This window comes from Pseudonaja textilis, chromosome 1 (assembly GCF_049901715.1).
Source record: "Pseudonaja textilis isolate UNSWEBS1 chromosome 1, rPseTex1.2, whole genome shotgun sequence".
Taxonomy (NCBI): domain Eukaryota; kingdom Metazoa; phylum Chordata; class Lepidosauria; order Squamata; family Elapidae; genus Pseudonaja; species Pseudonaja textilis.
The window spans coordinates 177,385,507-177,410,140 of record NC_141990.1 but is presented as its reverse complement, the minus strand read 5'-3'; the positions used below and the strand labels follow the sequence as shown (position 1 = coordinate 177,410,140).

Genomic DNA, 24,634 nt, shown 5'->3' with positions numbered 1-24,634 from the left:
CTCCGCGGCGCACCCTTTTGCGCCGCGTGCGCTTTCCTCGCTTGCGGAATCCTTGCGTTCGCGCGCCTTTCGGAGGCTCCGGCGCCCACTAAACATGAATGCGTTGTGGATCACTTGGGTACGCGGGAGGTTTCGGCTGGTTGCGACAGAAGCATTGCAGGACCGTGGAACAAAACAAAACAAAACCTAACAAAAATGCTCTTTTAAGCCCAACTGCCTTCAGTCCTTGCAAGTTGCTGGGACTAGTGAAATTGCTGCCCAGTTGGATGTATTAAGATTCTACTCCGGAAGAAATAGCAGGAAAATCACAGATCTCCTTTTTCAGTTGCGATCCTTACTTTTGTGTTAAGCATCGTATCGTGTTGATTGCGGGCGCTTGGAATAGGTGTGTGTGTGTGTGTGTGTGTGTGCGTGCGTGCGTGCGTGCGTGCTTCGGCTTTTTAAGATCGGGCTGTCTTTAATTCGGCGTCTCTTCCTGCAGCCCCATCTCTGCGCGGCTTGCAAACTTGCGCGCGTGCTTTTAAAGTCGCTCTGAAAGTAGCGTCCGGTTACAAATGCACGAACCAGCTTGGGCGGCAGGTGACACGAGAAACACTGCTAGATAAACACGCGCGGGTAACATGCCCAGGTGACATCCGTGCGAGTTTCGTTGAGCCGTGCTCGTTATTCATCAGAATGGAAACTGTTGGGGACAGCGGCCTGTCTGAAACGGGGCCGCAATTCCTCTGCGCATTTACCTGGGAGCAGGTAACGGGGAGGCTCGTGGGGCTTCCTTCTAAATTAAATAGGTGTACAGGCAGATTTGCGTTTGTAAGACGCGGGGGGGGGAGCGGGGAGAAAAAGGGCGAATGGAATATAGAAGCGCCCTGCCTCTTTCTCGCCTAGCAGGCTGTTTGCACTACTGCTCCATCGCTGCAGTTGGTTTCTGCCGCTGTAGATTGCCGGAAGGAGAGCGAGGATGCGTGGGTGGGTGGGTGGCGTGTGGATAATTCCCAGAGAAATCCAGTGCAAAAAAAAAAAAAGGGTGAGGGCGTAGGCGGAAAGTACTGAAACATCCTTGTATTGTCTTCACTAAAAGTTGGGAGAGATGGTGTACAACTCAAACATAGCAAAAGAAGGAATGTATGTAGATTATCTAAATGGTATAGATAAGGGTGTGCTTGTCTGGGATCGCATTTGATTTGATATGGACAGGTAATCTTAGTTATTTGCCGATCGGATTACCGTTTGCTTTAATAAGCTTTGAACATCTTCAGAATTAGGAAACCTGCCTTTGGTGTACATTTTTGTATATTTAAAACTTGGGGTGGGGATTGCTGTTGAGGCTATCTTCCCAATATATTATTTTTTGAAAAACACGTTTAATTCAATTTTAAAACTTCAGTTCGACTATCAGTATGGTACTCAGCTATGTTTCAACAAGCATGGTAATACATCATGTCCCCCTTGCAAGTCAAAACCAACATAAAATGCTTTCTTGAGAAGGTTCCCATTTTTGTTGGTCTCTCAAGTTGGGCTATAGCATAACCAAAAGTGTGAGGGAAAAAATGACATACACAATTCAACTTTTCAATTTAGGAGGTCTTATTTATAGTATTTGAACATTTGTATACTTTGAGTATTTGAAATATTTTAAGATAGGAACTCTTGTATATATTACCAAATTACATCCATAAGTCTCTTATTTGAGGAAATCGATAGCTAATGGATATTTGAGCTGTAGGTGCACATAACAGGCACAAATATAGAAAGATTATTACTATATTCTGTTACAAAAATAAAATTGCAAAAATATGCAGTATACAAAAACTATAATAGAAACTTGGTAGACAATTGAAAAGTATAATTAATTTTAAAGATCTCTGTAGAATTATCAGTAAATCTTAAAATTGCTTCATCTTCTTCTCTTCATATGTATTTCATTTGTTGAAAGAATCTTATTTTTCTGCTGAGTAGCTTGCTAGTTTGTGGGGAGGGAGAACACTGGTGGAACCAGGTCTAAATAGGTGGCTATTTGGAAGTAAAAGCTGTGTTTGATGGTGTGTGTGTGTGTGAGAGAGAGAGAGAATCAGAGAATGAGAACTCTGACCCTGCATTTGGAAAATACATCTAATTGATACATTTGGAAATACATCTAATTGATTTTAGTACTGTATTTATAAGTTTAGAGGAAGAATATGCACACTGTTCTTTACATCTTGAGGATGAATTTAGCAACAAGATGTCAGTATCATATAAAACTGATTCTTGTCAGTTTCGGGGCCAAAAGTCCTTAATTAAAAGCCATCCACTTGGAATATTTTATACAAAAATATGAGGCTGCAGAAAGGTTGTTAAAATATACAGCTGCTAACTATTGTGGAAAATAAGCAGCTGTCCAAAGCATAGTCACTTTAAAGAGACCTTTTGGTGACTTGCATTTGCTGAAATCAATATTTTTTGAAAGTTCTCTTGGGAGATAATTACTCTTTTAATGAAGGTGAGAGGTCTGAGCTTGTGCCAGGGTAGTAGAGCTAAATGGCTATGGGGAAATATTACTGTATTTTTCTTTGCATCTTTTTCTTCTGAAATAGGTTCAGCTCATTTTATGGAGAAATTATTCATTGTATATAAAACCTCATTGGTATTGGATTGGGAAAGCAGTCAGCTAATAGGATTATTCATTATTAAGGCTTGGAATTTGCTCTCATTTCTGTGGTAGAAATATTTACTGACACTTGATATCTCTTTATATCAAGTGGAATCTTCCCACAGCAGTCCTATATTAAACTTTTGCTTTCTAACCACTTACACTATATAAAAATCTGTGTCACTTAAGCTATTGCTGTTAAGTTTTGCTTGCTATCTTCCATACAACTTAAGTTTCCTGACTAAAGAGGGAGAAGTGAGCCAAGTAAAAATGGAAGTGCTAGTTTAATTTGTCAGCTAACACCTGTACAGATGGGGGGGAGTACAAAATGTTTCTCTTGTTTTTTTCCCCATTTCCATCATTCCTATAAGATATGAATTGGAGGAGAAGCTGATCTTACTTGATGCAAAAGATTTGCTGCTAGAACACACTGAAGACTGATGCTTTAATATTAGCTTCTTTTTGTGGAGTTTGGGGGCCAGACTTTACCTTTTCAAAGAAAAAGAAATGTCCTTTTAGTGGTATTTTCTTTCTGAAATTCGATGGCAAATTTTCTAGAATTTCAAACAGCATCTCTTGCCACCATGAAAGACTTAGAAGGCTGATTAATGTACATTCATCCCACTGTTAGCAACCCACACCAAGAGTTCTCCTTCTCTGTAATTCGCCCACATGAGCCACATCGCAGCAGAAACGCCTCCTCCCTCCAATTTTCACACGCAACATGCAAGCACCTTGATTTCCCACAGTCGTTTTTGGCTTGAAAGAATTATTTTTTTAAAAAAAAAATGGTCATGCTAGAGGTCTTGAGAAAGGATTGGTGGGAGGATCTCTTCTCTTCATTTGATAACAGCAAGTGTTTCTACCACTATTGGTTAGATAGCTCCTACCTATCTTTCTGCAACCATCTACAGAACCTGGGAAATTCCCACTTAACTATTAACTTTGGAATAGCCAATTGGAGGACTGTACTGTCAGAATGTTACTTGAGCGTACATGGTTTTTTATTTTAATTAATATTTGTCTTATAAAGTAGGTTGGAAACATCTGATTTGATCTTTGCACTTGATAGTCTGATTTAGACTAATTATTTCAGATTTTTGCTTCTAACCTTATTTTTGGTGTTGCCTTTCAAAATCAGTAGAAGGACAACAAAATTAACAATAAAATGAAAGTCCTAACAAGGTCATACAAATTGGGTAGAAGTGGGGCCTGGTATGTATCTTTTCATCTGGAGGAAACTATGTACTAAAAATACCTTAAAGTCTTGTTCTTCCTACCTGTTTTTGTGGGGGGAGAGAGAGAGAGAGATTTTTTCAAAAGGCTGTTTTTGACAGTATGATAAGCATGCATGTAGCAGTTTACCACTTTTAGTGTCTCTAAGGATTCAAGCAATTTTTTAAATGGTGGGTTACAGGAGTATAAAATGGTGCTTGAGGTCCTGTAAGTGTACAACTGATAAAAGAGGTGGGTTTTTTTTTTTTTTTGCCTATTTTGATGACTCAGAGATTGTTCAGAAAAGCTGCAAGGGTGAGTTTTTATCTATGCCCCACTTGTGTTACAGCTTTTCCTGGATCCTTCCTACCTTTATTCTACAAGACTGTCTTAAATGGGGAAGCCTGGAAGAGTACAGACTTTTGCATGTGGTCCATTATTAGGAACTTGGGAATCTGTATGATCATTTTTCATGCCAAGTGAAATCTTTATGCCTGGAAATTTAAATGTAAATTGCCTTATTTCGGATCAGCAGAAATTATTCAGCATCAGGGCAGCAGCTAAAGATAAGAGCCTGTTGCTCTTTTGAATGTATTTTTTCCCTTCATGCAGAAATGTGTGAAAAGAGTTTGGATGACAGCTAATTCACACATACATGCAAGATACTTGATTGTTGATTATCAGTGAATCCTGTCATTGTCTTTGGTTGACGGGCATTGCTCTTGAGATGAAAGTCTAGGTCTATTGAGCTGGTAGGTGTAGGTTTCTTTCAAGCATTTTACAGTTTAGAACACAACTGCAGAATAACACTTAGATTCAAATAATGACTTCTTTTGTGCTTCTGAGGAGGTGATGAGTGGTTCACCATGGGGTTTCCACTGTCAGCCCTATATCTGACAAACATGACGCAATCATGCACAATCTTTTGTGAAGCTATCAATAGTTATGTGAGGCTTCTTGGCATAGCTTCTTCCTTGGTGTTTTGGGAGTTTCACCTGCTCTGAATCAGCTACTGGTAGAGATTTGGTTCCCAGGTCCTGGCGTGGCACAGTTTGACATTCCTGGAGTCATTCGGCCCCACTTATTATATAGCTCTTCTTTTTTCATCAAGAAACTTGGGGTGAATCACAGAGGTAGTGGGCTGTGGCATCATGAAATGAGATAAATGATTACTTCGTGTGTTAAATAAGAAAAGTGGGCCCTTGGTGGTTAATCTTATCTTCCAAGGGCATCTGATAAATTCTTTTCCCTATTTAAAGTTCTGAATTGGAACAACAACTTAGTTTCTACTTTAATGTCTACTTATTCAGCGCTGAATGAGTTGTAGTTATGACCAGTCCTCACAGTGTGTCAGTGGTTATTACCTGCGATTCTGAGCTGTAGTCACATGATCATAACTTTCGACACTCCCTGCTAGTTTCTCACAAGCAACATCCATGGCGAAGTCTGCAGAAAGTTGGACGTCCCAGTCACATGAAGTCCTTGTTTAACTATATGTGTGGTTCTCAATTAATTTTGGCAACCGGGACTGCTGGAACTGCCATTGCTAAGCAGTGTGGTCATGTGACATTACAACTACGTTGCTTAGAGTAGCAATTCCAGTCCCAGTTGCCATCACAAACCAAAGACTACCTATAGCCCAAATTTCATGAGATGAGCAAATGTGGTTCGATTTTTTTTAAACGTTCACCATCTTTCAAAATACCGTGTTTATCCAACAATACGGCCTCCACCAATTGGAAGGCCCAGCATGATTTCTAGGCAAGAGGTGAAATTAAGCCCCGCCCCCAAAATGTAGGCCTATTTAAACCATGTGTTTCCCCGCCATTTCTCACATTGTTCGTTAGAACTACACGAGGTGAAGAGAAATGGGGGGAAGGGTGGGGGGATGGGGAGAAAACTTGCCTTTAGGAGTGCCCTGCAGGTAGCCTAGGCTAGAATACCCTGATAGCCGATAGAAGCTCCCCAAAGGCAGAGTCCCCAGCCGTTTCAGGGCGTGGCATGGCTGCCCGTGTCCCCACACCTTTAGGCAGTCTCTTTCGGGCGATGGAAGCTCCCCAAGTGCAGTCACCAGCCACTTTCATTGGCCGGTAGAAGTGGCCTCAGGGCGAGTGCACACACGCACTCTCCTCGCCGCGAGGCTGCTTCTATCAGCCGATCGAAGTGGCTGGTGACTGCACTTGGGGAGCTTCCATCGCCCGAAAGAGACTGCCTAAAGGCGAGGGGACATGGGTAGCCATGCCACACCCTGAAGCGGCTGAGGACTCTGCCTTCAAGGGAGCTTTCATCGGCCGATAGAAGCGGCCTTGTGGCGAGGGGAGTGCGTATGGGCTGCTCTAGGTCGGGGAGGAAATTAAGTCACCCCCGAAAAGACGGCCTAGCCATTTTGGGGGGGGGGGTCAAAAAAAAAATAAGGCCCAGCCTTATTTTGTGAGAAACACGGTATTAATGAGCATAATTACTGGTTGAGATCAGTTCGAGTTGAGCAGTCTGGTGCACGATTGCGATAACTGGTTTGGGACTGGGACAATTCTTGAGTATGGTACTTCACTAGATAATGTTGGCTCAGTCACTCCCTCAGCCAACCTGTTTCACAGCACTGTGAGTATGAGGGTAATTGAGAGAAATCTATGACTTTGAGCTCCAATAAGAAATGCGGATTGGAACACTGCAGTTATTAAGTTAGTCACACAGTTGCTAATGGTTAAGTGAACTGGCTTCCCCATTGACTTTGCTTGTCAGAAGGTCACTGGGACACTGCAGCCGTCATAAGTATGAGTCAGTTGCCAAGCACTTGAATTTTGAACATGTGACCATGGGGATGCTGCAACAGTAGAAAGTGTGAAAAATGGCATTTTCTATGCTGTTGGAACTTCTAACTGTCACTAAACGAACTGTTGTAAATCAAGAACTACTTGTATCTTTGATCAGAAAATCCTACATTTGCTTCAGTTTGAGAAACACCATTCGTCTGCTTAGAACTTGAATAAACTCTTATAGGTTTGTGTATTTGATCATTTTCAAAGTTCCATTGATTTCAGCAGAAAAATTACAAATGCTTAAATTTCTCTCATTTGCAATATTTTTTTCTTCTGAATCTAAATAATCTACCTTTTCATGCACGTTTATTGACTGTCAGCAATAGCAAAACGCCAGAATATCCACCCAATGTATTCACTTCTTCAGTAGCCTTCCAGTCTTTATAAAACCTTCAGCCAAGAGACGTGTACAGATATTGTTGCACACTTTTAAGAATACATCTGTAAAAAGCCAAATATTCTCTTCTGCAGTTGGGTTTGTCTTGGTAAAGAAAGAACAGAGTCAAATAGGGACATGAAATAGGAACAGGGGGTGATGTTGCATTAAGTCTGATGTAAATGGCCTTAGGTTTGACCAGATTTTAGCCTCCACCTTAATTCATATTTGAAAAGGAGGAGCTATGACTTTCAGTTCTTCTTTTCAGCAGTAGAACAACATGTAATGAGACATTTTGATCCACTTTAAATGAATGTCTGGACAAAGCTAAATTTGCTGTAATGATAAAGTTCTCTAGGTTATATCTTTAATGCTATGTACTGTTAATAAAAGTCCTCTGTATTAGGTTGTTTCTCTTTACAAAATGCAGGGATGAGAGTTAGAATGAAAATATATTATTTGCTCTTTCATAATCTGAGCAGTTCCCCTCTGTGTTTAAAATCATACAATTGAATACATATTAAAACTTAACATTATTATTCCTTGCCTCAAAGCCTATTTAATTAAATTGAATTTGTTACCAGATTAAAGCCTTATTTTTATATGTACGTGTATTTAGATTTAATCTACCAGGATTTAAATTCTGTCATTTGGTTTCTCTTCTATTTCTTTTGCAGGGCATTGGGTCCACAATGGCCACAGCTTTGCCCAGAACCCTTGGTGAATTGCAGCTTTATCGCATCCTGCAGAAAGCCAATCTGTTGTTCTACTTTGATGCCTTCATTCAACAGGGAGGGGATGACGTTCAGCAATTGTGTGAGGCAGGTGAAGAAGAGTTTCTTGAGATCATGGCCTTGGTTGGCATGGCTAGCAAACCTCTTCATGTCCGAAGGCTTCAGAAAGCTTTGAGAGACTGGGTCACAAACCCAGGCCTTTTTAACCAGCCTCTCACTTCCTTACCGGTCAGTAGCATTCCAATATATAAGCTACCGGAAGGATCGCCAACTTGGCTGGGAATATCCTGCAATACTTATGAACGGAATAATAGTACCCGGGAGCCTCATGTGAAGATTCCAAAATGCGCTGCCACAACATGTGTTCAGAGTGTGAGTCCTGGCAAATCTGATGGAGTGGGGAATTTAGTGCCGCAAAACAGTAGTGACCAGAGACTCTGGCAAGGACACCATGGAACTGAGAGTGAGCACAGCCTTTCCCCTGCTGACATTGGTTCTCCACCCTCCCCAAAGGATAACACAGAGACTTTGGATGCAGCTGCAGCTCTGTCAGTCACCGAGTGTGTGGAACGCATGGTTTCCTCTCTCCCCAAAAGTGACTTGAATGAAGTGAAAGAAATGCTGAAAATCAATAAAAAACTGGCTAAAATGGTTGGTCATATCTTTGAAATGAATGATGAGGACCCTCACAAAGAAGAAGAGATTAGGAAGTACAGTGCAATATATGGCAGGTTTGACTCGAAGAGAAAAGACGGCAAACATCTCACCCTTCATGAGGTAAATTGGGGACTGATATTCTCTACTAGCTCTTTTTCAGAAACCTCCTGAGGGTTTTTTTCACCACCACCACTACCCCAATCAAATTTGCTAGGGGAACATTGGTATTAATCAGAATTTTAATAGGCAGGAGGCACTTTCAATAAATTATTTTTATAGATGTATTGTAATTTTTTTAACTAAATGTAATACATTAAGTGCTTTTGTGGAGGACACATTAAAGAAAATAGTAGTTGAAATGAAAATTGACTATTCTTTGTCATTCCAGAACTTGGAATTGCTAAACTGACATCTTTTTAAATCCATGTTTTGTTTGCTTCTTTTAGAAACTTCTAAAATAGATTCACATTTAGATTATTTTAAATATTTTCCTTTAAAGAGAGCTTAAGATAAGGAGCTTGATTACTAATTATCTGTTTTCAAGTATGCTCTGAAGTTGAGTTTTTCATGCATTTAGATTTTTAAAAAATGTTGGTAAATGATGAAAGGATCTTCAAGTTTTGATTTCTCTCCAGACAGAACTGTTTTATATCCAAGGAGATGATGAACTGTTCAGGGAACACACTGAATATTTTTTAAGCTTTCATTCACTTCAGTTGTAGCTCTTTGAAACCATATGTCTGTATGATATATTGCAGCATTTAAACCCAAGTTCAAGATAATTATGCTTTGAAGTACTCATTTGTGTTGGATGTTGCTGAATTAGCAGTAAAACAATTCGGTGAATATATATTGTCCAATTGTATAAGCATAATCTTAACAATTGATGCATTTTATTTCCTTTTGAGGATAAGAACGAAATATTTCCTTTGGAAAAAGCAAGAAAACAAATAATTGTAACTGTATCTAATAGAGTTAAATATGTCTGGTGACATTGGTGATTTTGAATATGTTCAAGACAACGTTGGATTTGTGAACAAAATTATAAACTGTTTTATATAAAAATGTTTCGGCCTTGGTTGTTGTCTTTACAGGTACCATGTAGTGTATGTTAAAACCCTTGAGGTCTTGATAATTTGCCTGTCTATTTAACATACTTGGTTTCAAAAGCTGGCTTTTATTCATTTTTTCATAGATTGTAGTATGCAGTTGTACGTAGTTACTTTGATTGTTTTTCATTAGCAATACATTCACTTATTAATTGGCATAAAATTATTATGCCAATAATGATAATGATGATGATGATGATGATAATAATAATAATAATAATAATCTCAGTTGTAACATTTACTAGTTAAAGATGCAATTTTCTATGCATTTTCCTGGGAGTTGCATTCATTAAACTCAGTGCAGCTTAACTTCTGACTAGGCAAATATAGCATGGCACAATTTAGAATATTTCCTCAGTTTGGGAAAATGACAGACCAGTTTAGTAGCTCTTTTGATGATTCTCTGCCCAATCCTAGTTAAATTTAATGTAACAGTTCTTTTTGTAAAAAAAAAGAATGCATGAAACCTGTGGATTTGCATGTACAGGGCTTTTGAATTTTGGAAATTTTATTGCTTGGATTTGTAATAAATAATCAGTGTTAAGGAAAGGCTATCAGCTGAACTTCCTTGGATTTGCTTTGTCAAAGAGGTGGTTTCCTGCGGTTATGTCATTGCTAGTAAACAGTAGTTTCAAGCTGATGGGCTAAACCAGGGGTTGCCAACCTTTTGGACCTCAGGGACCTCCAAACTCATAATTTTGAATCCTGCGGACCAGAGACTCTGGGAAAATCCCCCAAAAAGTCTGCAGGAAAATTCCCCACCCCGTTTTCCTACCAATCGATCATTCTTTATTTGGGATTGCAGGATATTGTCTCCAGTTGCGTTCTCAAGGGAAGAGAGAAAGAGAGAGACTCTTGGCTTCAGGCAAGGAAAGCAGCAGAAGTCTTTCTTTTTCTCCCCCAAACTCTGCCAGAAATGAGTCTTTTTGAGACTTGTCGTGCCGGTGCAGCCTTTTGGAGCAGGATGCCTTGCAGGGTCCTAAAGACTCATTTCTGGCAGAGTTTGGAGACGAGAAAAAAAGACTTGCTGCTTTCCTTGCATGCAGCCAAAAGCAGAAGAAGAAAGAAGCGGAAAGAAGCAGCCTGATGGCCAGGCGAGGTGCATGGGGTAAGTTCCCCCCTCTGCCCTTCCCCCCCCTCCCCTCACTATCTTGTGTTGCTCGCAATGCAAGTGATGCAAGCCTTCCAGGGGCCATGTGGACGGCGCAGCCTTGTGTTCCCGCACAGCCTGGATTAATTGCTTTGGGAGTGACATTTCTCTGAGGACCACCAAAATTTTCTTGTGGACCACCAGTGATCCCTGGCCCACTGGTTGGCAACCACTGGGCTAAACCAAAGGCTATTTCTTTCATATGATCTCCATAAAAAATGCAGCTTATTGCAGTAAAATAACAATTCAGAGCCAACAAATATTTCTTTTTCTGGTCTATTTTTTTTTAATGGATCACAAACCTTGAAAAATGTGCCCTATTTTACTTGTTACATATTTTTACATTACTTCACTTCTGAGCAACAAACTCATCAGAATTTAAGATGATTTACATAACTGCTTTGCTATGAAAAACACAGTCTTATTTACCAAAGGAAGGATAAATAAAAGTAGCCATGGAAGGAATACACAGAATGCTTGCTCTTCGTCTTCTCCCTCCCATTTAAGGTTGTGGGAGGATCTACAACATGAATTTCTCCTCTATATCAGACACCATCTTTCCCCACTCTCAGTATTAATGAGCTTTCTCTAGTTATTTTGTTGACTTGCAAATTTGCAGGGCAGATAGTTTTCTGAAGCAATCTTAATAATCCAGTAATTTAATATGAATGTATATAGAGAATGAGAACTTCGTCTTGCATTAAATTTCTCCAAGTGGTTCTAATAAACTTTCCTCTTTCATTTCTTCTGATTTCCAACCATTATTTGGTTTGTCCCACTAGTGATGGCTTCTCTATAGATAGTTGAAGAGAACCCCATCTTTTTGATATTTTTGTGTACAACCAATACTGGTTGTTCAGTCTTCTTGCGTAACTTTTGTCTTTAGAGACAAAGGTTGCAATATCTCAGAGACAAGGGGGTGGGGTGGGGGATATCTGGTAATTTGCAGGACCATGCCATGCATATTTTAGTTAATTTTTACTTCTAGAATGAGAAAGGAACTCCTTCCTCCACTATCGTGCATTTTGCTTATTCAGAAGAATAAATTTCTGCTATTGTGGAAAACAGTGTATTTACATGTGTTATATGTAACCAAAACCTATTTAAGCAGATTCCAGGGTGTTTGCAACACAGTTTTTGCAATCCATGTTACTTCTCTTTATAAACATGATTGTCCAATATTGGGGAAACTAGATTGATTTGAACATGTAGATATTTTTGAGCTGATGGCCTAAATTTCTGTCCATTTGACTGTTAGGAAAAATCTATCTCATTCTAAATGTAGGACATGTGAAAAAAAAGTTCTAAAAGAGTTGGCTGTCACAAATTCTGTCAATTAACATAGAAATTCTTCACTGAAGAATGTGACATACAAGCACACACAATGTTTCTGTATTTTCTATTTATGAAACATTAAATGTTTGATAATAAAAAATATTATTAAACATTATTAATTAATAATAAAAATGATTAAGTTTTATTTTGGGGGGAAGTGGAATAAGATTTTTTTTATACCCGAATGAATATATTTTAATTCATTCTCTTATTAAAATAGGTAGAATGTAAACCAGAAGTGTTATTTAAAATACCTCTTTCTTATTTGCAAGAGAATTAAGTGAGCTAAGTGACAGTAATTATTTCTATCTTCATGAGGACCACAGCATCTGTTTTAGTATGGGAGGGTGAAATGACAGTTGGAGTAATGGTGCTAATTTGGTCAATTGTTGACAGCTTTAGAGTTTTAGAGGGAATTGGCTGACTTGGAATGCATTTCAGTGATTACTGGCTTCAGGCTTCAGTTTAAAATTTCAGCTTATTGGAAATTTAATTGATCACGAAATAAACATTCTGTTTCTCGTGATGGTAAAAATTTGCAGAACTCTTAAAAGATTTAAACGCGAACACCTCTGTTACTTTATGTATTTATTTATCACATTTATTTATCAAGTTTATGTGGCTGCCTATCTCGCAAGAAGTAACTCTAGTCAGTGTACAGCAAAAAAATGTAAAACAGTAAACATGTCAAAAAAGTTGAAGTACAAAGCACACACAAGATTTGATCAGTAATGGAACCCACTCAAGATCTTACTGGTCCCCGAGACCAGTAGTGGGTTCCTACCTTGGTTGCTACCGGTTCAGTGGGTGATTGCGCTTGTACCCCTAACATGTGCATGCATGCCCCTAACACCAATCAGTTGAGAGGAGGAAGAAACGAAAAGCTAGGAGACCCTCTTAACCCACCCATACACTTGTCGCTTCTTTTATCCTCTCAGCTGACCATCAGAGGAACCGGTTCGGCCATACGGGTAGTTATTTTTATTACGGCTTCAGGTGAACTGGTAGTTTTTTTTACTACCGGTTCAAACGGTCCGAACCGGTACCATACCACCACTGCCTGAGACCCAGCAGGCCTGAGGCAGCAAGTTTTACTTATGAAAAAATAAAGGATCGAGCTGACCTCATTTGGGGACGTCAGGGGGAAGAATGTCCCTTAAGGTGGGTGCAGGGCAAAGAAGCCTCCTCTCTTGGGACATGCCCTGAGCGACAAGACCTGCAGTATGCCGCCCTTGTTAAATTTGATGGGATAAGCCAATATAATCAGAGACAGTTCCTCAGATAGCCCATTTTCATGCCATGAAAGCCTTTAAAGGTCAACTGAGCACCTTGAATTGGACCTGGAAGCATACTACCATGTTTCCCTGAAAATAAGACCCCGTCTTATATTTTTTTTTGTCACCAAAAAAGGCACCAGGTCTTACTTTCAGGCATGTCATCCACTGGCTAACCTCATTTGCGTGTGTCGCTTTTCACTGTCAGAGACCTTCAGGAACTACTACTGCTGTGGCTGGCAAGGCTTTCCTGAAAGCTCCTTTAGCTGACAGCAGAGCTGCAGATCGATCTGGAGCTTTGTTGTCAGTTACAGAGGTCTTCAGAAAAGCCTTGCCAGCTTTGCTGGCGGCAGAGGAAATGGGCTCTCAAGGCAGGTGTCGGGGTGTGTGAGGCCTGGTTACAATGGTCCAAAAGTAAGTAGTATGGCAGCTCCACACACACCCCATCCCCACCCTAGCTTAATTTTTACCCGTGTACTCTGGAGTGGGTGGGATCTTAATTAGGGCTTTTTGGGGGGTGGGGGGTAGGTTTTATATTGGGCACGTGTGCAAAAATCAAGCTAAGACTTACTTTCAGGGTAAATCATATTTTAGGGAAACAGTAGCAACTAACACAGCTCGCAGACAAGATACATAATGTGCTCTTTTATCAGCATATATAACTGCTTATACCATTGTATTTTGCATCAACTGAAACTTTTGGATACCTTTGAAGGGCATCACAGTAATCCAATCAGGAGGTGACCAGAACATAATTAACTATAAGCTGAGACTCCTGATCTAGAATGGGTATAACTGATGCACAACTTGAAGCTGCGCAAAGGCCCTTCTAGTTGCAATTGCCATTTGCTGTTCAGGCAGGATTTGTTGAGTCCAGGAGACCAGGATTATGCACGGGGCCAGTTTGGGGTTGTCTAATCCCATCTAACACTAAAGGTGATAGCTCTAGAACCGTCAGGCCCCCACATCCAAACCTACTTGATCTCGCAAGGGTTCAACTGAAAGCTGTTGTTCCCCATCTGGATTATCACAGACTCCAGATACCAAGTAAGATGTCTCATGTATTGACTACGTTCACAAATCATGCTAAGTCAAGATTTGTTGAATTATGCATTATTAAATAAATTAGATCTGAAATACTTGAATTACAGAGGATTCTTTTTGTGACTCTATTTAGAATCAAGCAGAGGTACATTTTATTTATTAATTCTATGGGAAAGTATCAATAGAATGGAATATATGTAGCTTAGTGTTGAACTATAGACTCCTTGGTTCTTTCAGAGCTTGGTTGTTTACTTGCAGACATTTCATTAACATCTTCAGTGCTAGTGTGTGTGTGTGTGGGGGGGTAGTTTTCTTCTTGGTAGCTCTTCAATTAGGGTCTTGTTTTCTGTCTGTTTGTCTGGTGTTAATCTGTGACAACAGGGCAACAACAGGGCATGCTACTATATATAAACAGAAAGCAAACCCCACACTCAGTATATTGACAATGTTACCTAGTCTAGTAATGAAATAATCATGCTCACATAGTACCAAGGTGAAAATTACTGTATTTTTTGGTGTATAAGACGCCCCCCCACAAAACTGGGTGGAAATCTCTTGTGTCTTATACAGCAAATGTTGCTGAAGCCCTGACCACCCACCAGCCCCCACCTTTCAGCCTCCCAGCAATTTGCCTCCTTGCAGCAAAGAGCAAACAGCTAGTTTCAGCTTCAGCACAGCCTGATTAGCACAAGCAGCTGATTGTCAGTTGGATTGGCCTCCCCATGATCAGCTGTTTCAGGCTGCAGGGATTGCCATTGCCTATTTCGCCTCCGCGCGCCCCATTTTTGGCCTCCACATCCTGTTTTTGGCCTTTGCATGCCCCGTTTTCTGCCCATTCTGATCCCCGCCACCTGAAACAGGCCAAAAATGGAGGACTCAGAGGCTGTTTGCTGCAAAGAGGCAAATTGCTGGGAGGCAGAGGCAAATTTTTGTTTGCTCCCCAAAAGCTAGGTGTGTCTTATACTTTGGAGCGTCTTATACTCTGAAAAATATGGTATTTCCTGATTAATAAATTATTTTCTGCTTGCTCCAACTCTTCTAAATGTCCCCACAGCATTTTCAGAAAACAAGCCATTTTTTTGTTATCCAGCTGTGAGGCAAAGGTTTTTCCTCATAGGATCAGTAAAATTAATTTACATTCTAATTCATGTTCTATGTAAGGGGAAAAAACTCTTCCCTAAATTAAATTGTTCGTTACAAAATTAAATTACTTGTGCATTGAAATTCTTAAATTGGTAGTCTAGTCTTACTGTCATTTCCATTCCTGGTTAGATGAATCAAGTTAAGCATTTAACTTTCCTAAAACTTTATTTCTTAAAATAGAATATTAACAAGAGTGTAATTTGTTATTTTAGTGAGGCTTAATGTAAAGCCATTTTAGCCATTTCATTTTATTAGCTCTTTCTTAATAGATTGTCAAATCTGCAGTTATAATAATACTTTTGTTCATGCTTATTTTATACATTTTTGGCAGCACTGAAATTCCGTAGACTATTTCTGATGATATAGTTAGGTGTAAGATAGATGTCATTGCTTCAGTTGCTTCCTCTCTTCTTTCATATAAATTAGTGTTCTGATTAAATACTGGTTTTGAAAAGAAACGAGCACTTGAACATGTTGGAATAAAGATAAGAAATTAAAAAGAATTATGTTTGAATTTGTATAAAAATATGACATATTTCTGGTTTCTTAGGTGTCAACAAAACAGATTGTTCATAATAGCATCCTGTCTTTGCTAATAAATTTGTCAATCTTTGAAAGACAGTCTTGTAATCTTCATTCTGTCCATTCACGTTATCCCTACTTCTGTTTCCCTCACCCTTGCCAATATAATCATTTGTTCTAGGCTATCAAGCTACTTGAATCACACACAAAGTATGTGAATTTCTGCTTACCAGTCATTATTTACAAAGGCTGTTGCACCATGGTGGAAGAGGAATGTTGACTGAAACAAATTTTATTGTATGCATTGGTTGTTCTTATTTATTCTGGGAAGTTTATGCATGTTTAAACTTCCACTAAGACCATTGATTAAGTAATTCTGTATTACAAATCATATATATTAGTATCAGGATTTGAAGTGGGCAGAAAACTTTTGGACACTTCTTAGTGCTGATCACACAAGTGTCTTCACTGTAAGATTTAGAAATTTGATTTATTTTCAAAAAATGTAAGAGTTTTAGCATGTTCTTAATGTGAAAACTAGTAACAGTGGATAATGTTGTTTTGTTGGTTATAAAGTTCCAAGGAGGTAGTTCTGGCCCACAGTAATTGCTTGGGTACAATGATAAACCTGTAAAGTATTTTCAGCTCCACTGTAAGAGGGCACTGTCATGCCTCTATTAGAATCTGACTCCGAGGGAGAGGTGGAACAGCCAACAGGGACTGGGAATGTGGCTCTGGAGGTTGTGGAGGAAACTGGCAAAGGGCAGACTGGCTGGGCATTCAGAGGAAGATCCAGGCCCATCCCCTCTTCATCTTAGGGCACGCAGGGAGGAGCGGATAAGGGAGAAACATGAAGAAAGGGCCTTGATACCCTCCATGGGCTGCAGCTGTGAGGACTGTTTAAAAGGATAAACTGTGCATGGGCCAGTGCTGGAAGCAAAGTGTGAAAATATTTCTAGTCTGTCAGTTCTTATCTGAGTTCTGGCGTTCTTCCCAGTGTGTGTATTTCGATATCTGTGGACATCTTCAAGCTCTTATCCTGCCTTGTCTCATTAATTCTTCAGTGTGGTTTATGTTGTTGTTTTTTCTATTTATAATTTATATGTATTTTGAGTTTGAATGGAAGTTGTTCCTTTTCGCAACTGTTTGTGGGGGAGTTTTTTCTCCAATCAATGATAATTGGACCTTTAAAGCCAAGTTGAAGGAATTAAAGGGACTTCACCTGCTTTTTTGACTTTGTTGCTTTTGTATCCCACCCTGGGTCATCACAGGGCACAATACAATTATAAGCATCCTCCTACATATGCATATGCTGTCATACAAACTTTGCATATTTCCAATTTCATAAATATATTAATAATAATAAAAACTTAATATGAAGCACTTATTTATAATTATTCTGATTTATTTACATTTCAATTTCTAAGGAAGTTTAAGATTACAGGCAATGACTACAGAAATTAGCACATATGATAAAATATGTAATATTGGCAAATCTTGCTTATTTTGCTTGCAATTCATTCTGAAAATTCCTGCACTTAACAAAATACGATGATTGTCATATTTTTGCTACCCTTGTCAATGTTTTGTTTGTTTGTTGTGCCTTTGAGAATGTGACTCCTGGCAACTCCCTGGACAAGTCCTTGCAATTTTCTTAAAAGGTTACTCTTCTAAGATTTGTGCCTGGTGCAGGACTGGAAGTCTTGGTCTCCAAATTCCTAGTCTGGCGCTTTAACCCCTACACCTAAACTGGTTCTTCTTATAAATATTACATTTTCCATTTTCTGCTTTCTTATTTTAGATATCTGAACAATATGAAGTGAAAGTTTACAAATTCTATCCTAAAGCACTGCATTCACCCTTACTATACAGGTAGTCCTCGACTTACGACTACACTTGAGTCCAAAATTTATGTTGTTAAGTGAGTCATTTGTTCAGTGAGTTTTGCCCCATTTTACAACATTTCTCGCACAGGGTTAAGTCAGTCCCTACAGTTGATAAGTTAGTGACCCGGTTGTTAAGTGAATCTGGCTTCCCCATTGACTTTGCTTTTCAAAAGGTAGCAAAAGGGGATTGCATGACCTTTGGACACAGCAGCAGTCATAAATGCCAAGCATCTGAATTTTGATCACATGATCGTAGGGCTGCTGCAAAAGTCATAACTCTGAAAAATGTTCATAAGTTCCTTTTTTTCAGTGCCGTTGTAACTTTGAACAGTCATTAAATGAACTGTTGTAAGTCAAGGACTACCTGTACATGTTGCTCCAATCGTATCTGGCTGATCTTGAAAACCACAATATGGTATTATTTGAAATGAAAGCTTAACAATACAACACTAAATTTCTCCACATCAGAATCCAACTGAAATACACTTAATTGTCTGCTGAAACCACAAGGCCTTGATGAATGCATGTAGCTTTCTGAATTGTTTATTTATTTATAGAAACATAGAACATATAAGCAAAAATCCCCCAAGATACATTTAAAAAGCAAGCATGATCCAAGAATCCTTGCAGCGATATTTCTTAAGGGTAAGGGCCCAGAGGAAGGTTACACTAATATCCAGGTCATTAGCCAAGAAAGAAAAGCTTTAAAACTGACAAGTAGCATCTTTGATTATACCTGGAAGGAAAATGCTCTGTAGCTCTCAGAATACAGTATTTTGCCTTGTGCCCAAAACCTCTCAAGCGGCTGCATTCTCAGCCAGTTTCAGGGTCTTCAAGGGGTAGCTTCATATGGAACATATTGCAGAAATCTAAATAGGAGATGATTGAACCTGAATAACTATGCATAAAGCTTCTCTCTCTGCAATTAAAGCAGCAACAGGTACGTAAGGTAGACCTGTTCGAAGCTCTTCCTAGCCACAGCTGCCACCTGTCCTTCAAGCAGGAACTGTGAATCGAGGAACACAGATTACAAGCCAGCACTGAATGGGGGTTAGGCCATTCGGTTAAGCTACTCTGTTTTGTGAGAATTAAATTAAAATCTGTTCTTTCCCATCCAAACCTCTGCAGCTTCCTGACATCGTGATAGAACATCCAACACATCCCTTGTCTGGGCTGGAGTTAAGATATCCAACTAAGTATCAGCTAGGTATTGATGATATTTGGATTCCATGCCAGTGAATGACCTTCACCAGTAATTTAGGTAGATATTAAATAAGCGGTGGGTAAGTGTCAATCTATGCAGCCTTTTGTAGTGGAGGGCTTGATTCCCCTCCCCTTCAATTACACTTGATTGGATCCACCCGCTTTGGAAGGAGGAAACCCCCTGAGAATGGTCATTCCCCACCCCAAATGCCAGCCTTTGCACATGGTCCAGGAGGTATTGAAAACTGCTAGAAGATAAAGCAGAAGTGGGGTTTTTTTAGTGATTCAGCGCTAAAACCCTAACTAAACTCATATTACACTTGTTAAATTTTTTGGAAATAAGCTCATGAATATTAATCTAAAGTAAAACTGCTTGGAAGTTTTGAAGAGAGTTTAAATAGTGAGTTCAGAGCTTTAGCCAAGATCATTTCAGCATTCCACAAAACCTCCACTCCCAACAAATAACTCAGAGACAGACATCCTCTCAAAAGTTCTGTTTTATTTAGGTAGTAAACTGGCATATCTGGAAAATACCAAATCTGAAAGTTCTGGGTTTCCTTGCAATAAGTAAAAACTACGAAACCACCCCCTGCGCCCATCATTGCATCATATGCCCCAATCACCACCTATCCCAACTTGAGACATCCCTTCACCCAGGTGCAGAATAACATGACCTTGACTTAGAAGAAGAATGCTTTTATGTCTAACCACATACACTCCAAGAAATTCCACCCCACTTTTCCCAGGCTCAAGAATGTGGCAGTGTGGAAGCGTCTGGTGTTACTATGGCTTCCAAAGCTGGCACCTTCCCTAACTATCATTAATTGAATGTAAGGTTATTTTGCATTTGGCTATAGTTGATGGACATGATTCTAACAAAAATTGGATCTCGAAAATCTGATTACTTTCCATCATTGTTTACTTATATACTGGCACATAATTACTGTCAAGTAAGTCTAGACTTTCTTAAAAAATAGCCTTACTCTCAGTGAGAACTATGTTTTGTTGATATTAAATAGTTTCAGTAGGTATCTATTATAAATACTAATTTATTTTTTTTTAAGTAAACTTAAGACCTGTTGGGTGAGTGAGTTGGAAAGACTGCTTCCTTCCAGGAAAAAAGTTATTAGAAATTAGTAACAAAGCTGAAGACAGCCATCCAGCTTCCTATAGCTAATGTTTTGAGCAGTGCCGCAGGTATTATAGAGTTAGATCATTTTTCCAGGACTGTTATGCTAATGAGCCAATGTTTTTTTGTATATTGTTTTTTTAGCTCACAGTAAATGAAGCAGCTGCTCAGTTATGTGTCAAGGATAATGCACTATTAACCCGGAGGGATGAACTCTTTGCTCTGGCACGGCAGATCTCTCGAGAAGTTACATACAAGTACACTTACCGGACCACCAAGTAAGCTACATTTTTTTAAAAAAACAACAGATATAAACTAAATGTAAACCTCTCCAAACTCGATTGCAGGAACTACGATTTCAGCAACAGAGTGGTCAATGTCTGGAACTCACTACCTGATTCTGTTGTCACCTGCTCAAACCCTCACTTCTTTACCCTCAAACTAACCCCTATTGACTTCACCCCATTCCTAAGAGGTCTGTAACAGACGTGCATAAGTGCACAATCGTGCCTACCATCCCTGTCCTATTGTCCCCAATTATTAGTTCCTATTTCTTGCATTTAAACTTATGTTTATTTTTGTTTCTGCTATATTGTAAGCTTTTGACAAATAAATATAAATAAATAAATAAACTTAACTTGAAATGGGTACATCACGAAGTATTAGAAATCAGTTTACAATCTTTCTGCCTTATGGTCAGTTTATGGTTTCACAGGCCTCATACAAATGTATGAACCGGATGGGAGGTGTGAATGCTGATGCGTTCTTGCTACACTGAGAATGTTAATATATTTTGACACCATTCTGTGTCCTATCTCAGCCTTTTTTGAGCAGAGGGAATTAGACAATTTAACTGTAAACAACTGCGTCATACTTCTTTGTTGGGAACATGCAGTGGTGGGATTCAGCCAGTTCGCACCACTTTGGGAGAACCGGTTGTTAAGTGTCTGAGCAGTTTGGTGAACTGATTGTTGGAAGAAATCATTCGGGCAGAGAACCGGTTGTTAAATTATTTGAATCCCACCACTGGGAACATGGAAACATTTACATATCCACAGCACTTTTTTTAAATACCTTTTTTTGGTCAGAAGACTATTTGAGTATTTCCAGAGAGGGTAAAAATCTTTCTTATCTGTCATATGTTTAGGGAGGATTGCTTATAGGAAGTCACTTTCTTTCCCCTTGCCCTAGATGGTGCAATCCAGTGCTAGTGGAAAGGCTTTAAATGACAGGAAGAAGAGTCCCAACCAAGACGGTGTTCAGTTAAAAGAAACCTGAGTTCAGAGTAGAACTGTAACATGAAACAGTGTTTAGACAAGACCTTCCCTAGTCTGGTCTACCTTGAAGTCTCGATGTGCTTCCCCTTCCCTCCCTTTATCTCCATAAGAACTAGGGAGAGTTTTGTCTGAGATGTTTTCTCAAGTTAGAGTTATACGTACACCAAAGTTAAGTTTCTTTTATCTGGCCACTGTCTTGGTAGCAGCTCTTCCTCTTGTCTCTCAAGGCCATTACATGTACATTGCCTAACTGTGAAGCTGTCTTAAAATTAAAGACTCCCAGATTGAGACAGCATAAACTTTGTGCAAATGAACAAAGAAGCTAATGAATAAATTAAATGAAGATAAATTCAGAGAGGCATAATTTCCAAGGCAGATGTTTTGCAATAGTTTTTCTAAACATATGCACACATTCCTGTTAAAAATATATATGTTTTCATCTCCTAGGTCTAAATGTGGAGAAAGGGATGAACTGTCACCAAAAAGAATTAAGATAGAGGTATTGTACTTTTAACTTCTTCTATCTAGCTGTGGCTACTAAAACTGACTTGTAAGAGGAAACAAACAGGTCACTTCACCAAGATACCTATTTCCCTAAAATATTCCCAGAAATATTCTGAAGTAAATAGAATCCAATTTTCCCAAGGCTATTTTATGAAGGTTCTGTAGATGGTGATTATCATCACAAATAATGGGAAGACGTTTGTGAAGTCCATTGGAGAAAGAAAATGGAGTAGGATGGCATTATTTTTAGTCTATTTATAAAAATGAACTTGTAAACTATCTTTGCCTTAAAAAGTGGTGTAAGATATTTAAAATGAAAATCAATTCAAGTAACTTCTCAATAATATATAAAAAAATGTTAGGTTAAAATGATTGTTTTTATGATAATTAAGAATCAGTTTGATGTAGTGGTTAAAGTGCTGTCCTAGAAACCAGGAGATTGTAAGTTCTAGTCCCACTTCAGGCATGAAAGCCAGCTAGGTGACTTCGGGCTAGTCACACACTCTCAAATCAACTCAACAAAATGGGCTAAAAGAAGGAGTTGGGGTGAAGAAAAACACATAATTAAAACTTATTTCTATCAACACTATTGATGATTTTTCAACAGTATAGAATATAGAACATCAGGGTGGGAAGGAATCTTAAAAGTTATTCTCCTCCATGCTGCATCGAGAGCCCAGGATGGGTTGACTCCTTCCTATGACGTCATTTAGCTGAGTCTGTACTAAGATATAAAAGCCAGCCCCCGGAAGAGACCCCAGCTTTTGACTCAGCTCCTTTCAGTCAGTAGCTGTGTCTCTGAAAGCTTCTGTTAGATTAACACTCACCAGCGATCTTCAGTGCCATTTTTCCTCGTTTCAAACAGCCCCCAGGATCTGGGCAGCTGCTCTTCCAGGAGAGCAGGGCTCTCTCTCTCCTGCAGCGTTGGGAGCAGCGTTTCCAGAGCGCTGTTCAGGCAAGTTGGGCAGCGTCTGTAGACCTCCCCCATGCCTGTGGTTTGAGTGGTCGTAAAAAGCGATCGGCAAACAAGTAACAGCTTCAGCCAGCTGAGGTTCTGTAGATAGCACTCACCAGTGATCTTCAGTACCTTTTTTCCTCGCTTCAGCAGCTCTCAGGATCTGGGCAGCTGCTCTTCCAGGAGAGCAGGGCTCTCTCTCTCCTGCAGCATTAGGAGCAGCGTTGCCAGAGTGCTGTTCAGGCAAGTTGGGCAGTGTCTGTAGACCTCCCCCATGCCTGCGGTTTGAGTGGTTGTAAAAAGCGATTGGCAAACTGATACCAGCGTCAGCCAGCTGATCGTGTGGCCAGAGGCTGCCCTTTCCTTTGCTGACTTCACTCGGAGCTCTTTATAGCCTAAGGAGAAATTCTTCGATCTCGGAGCCTGTTTCCCATAGTCAATGGCCATCTTGGATTGAAGCTTTCCGAGGTGAGCGGCCATTTTGTAAGCCTGGGGGCCAATTTATACCCTAAGGGGCTTAATACAAAAAATTTACAAACAGTTTCTTTCCGTCGTAAGAGCCTTTATTCTTCAAATGTAGCAAGCTAAGGGTCAGGCAGAGTCGTCCCCCCCCAATGGAACAGTCTCTTAAGCCAATAAGAGAAAATGTTGTAGGCAACACACCCAATCAGTCCAGAGGGAGGTGGATCAGAGCTAAGGCTCAAAATCAGAGCTAAGGCTCTAGCCCCTAAGCAGGCAACTCAGGCTGAGTTGAGGGCAGAAAAGCGCAGACATGCAGCCCTAGAGAGGCAGTTCAACAGAACTATTCAACAGAAGGGAGTGCAACTACAGCATGTTTCAGGTGATACCTGTGGGCCCCAGCCAAGCATTCCCAGGGGAGGAGAAGTTATCTTTGAGCCTTTCCATCCTCTGTCCTGGTCTCCTAAGGCTTTTGCAGTACAATGATCCTCAGGATCTAAGAAGATCTGGGCCTTATTTCCAACAGGCTTCTGGGCCCTATGCTCCTCCCCCTCAATCCAGACCTCGAACCTCTTCTCAATCTAGGCCTGTAGCCACCTTCACTCTCTCAGCAATGGGCCTTCGGCCTTCTGCCCCTACCTTTGAGCATAGACCAGGGGATATCCAAGATGTTGTCTCTTTGGCCATTAGGCAGGGATTGGCTGAAGGCTTCAAGCAAATCCTTCGACCTCCGGAAAGAGTTCAGGCCCTTCTCCCTTCTCAATCTATAAGTTGCCTCATCACCCTGATTTACACAGACCCCAGGACCTCAGGGTCCATTCTTCTCTACCAGAATGGGAGGAGGTTGATGAGGAGGGAAGGGCTTCACCATCTGAACACAGTTACTCCTCTCGTTTAGAACATGAAGCGGGCGAGACCTTTGACCAAAGTCTTCAGAGGAAGAGGACTCTCGCCCAGAGGAGACATCCTCTGCATTGGTCTTCAGTCCTTCTCTCTTCAGGCCATTACTCAGCATGGCCTTGGTCACTGCCAAGCTGTCGCCAGAGGAAGTGGCTCCCGAGCCACAAGGAATTCCCTCTAGCCAGGGAGACTCATTCTTCTCCAAGCCTGTAGTGTATGCAGAGGTTTTGCCTTTTCCCACTTTGTTCCTGGACATGGTCAAGGAACAGTGCGCTTCCCCTTCGGCAGGTCCTCTCCCGCCTTCTCTGGATAAG

At 40.1% G+C, this 24,634-nt stretch overlaps 1 protein-coding gene across 2 annotated transcripts in view; it reads left to right on the top strand.

Annotated features, from left to right (window-relative positions):
• The window catches only part of NAB1 (NGFI-A binding protein 1), a 57,705-nt gene that overhangs the window by 420 nt on the left and 32,651 nt on the right, over positions 1-24,634 (top strand). Inside the window, exons 2-4 of one of the 2 annotated variants that reach the window (XM_026696892.2) lie at positions 7,717-8,550; positions 20,370-20,503; positions 21,950-22,001. In XM_026696892.2, coding sequence (XP_026552677.2) covers positions 7,732-8,550; positions 20,370-20,503; positions 21,950-22,001 — 1,005 coding nt within the window. In that variant the 5' untranslated portion in view covers positions 7,717-7,731. The remainder of the gene's footprint in view (positions 1-7,716; positions 8,551-20,369; positions 20,504-21,949; positions 22,002-24,634) is intronic. The other variant, XM_087919788.1, reaches the window with a different exon arrangement.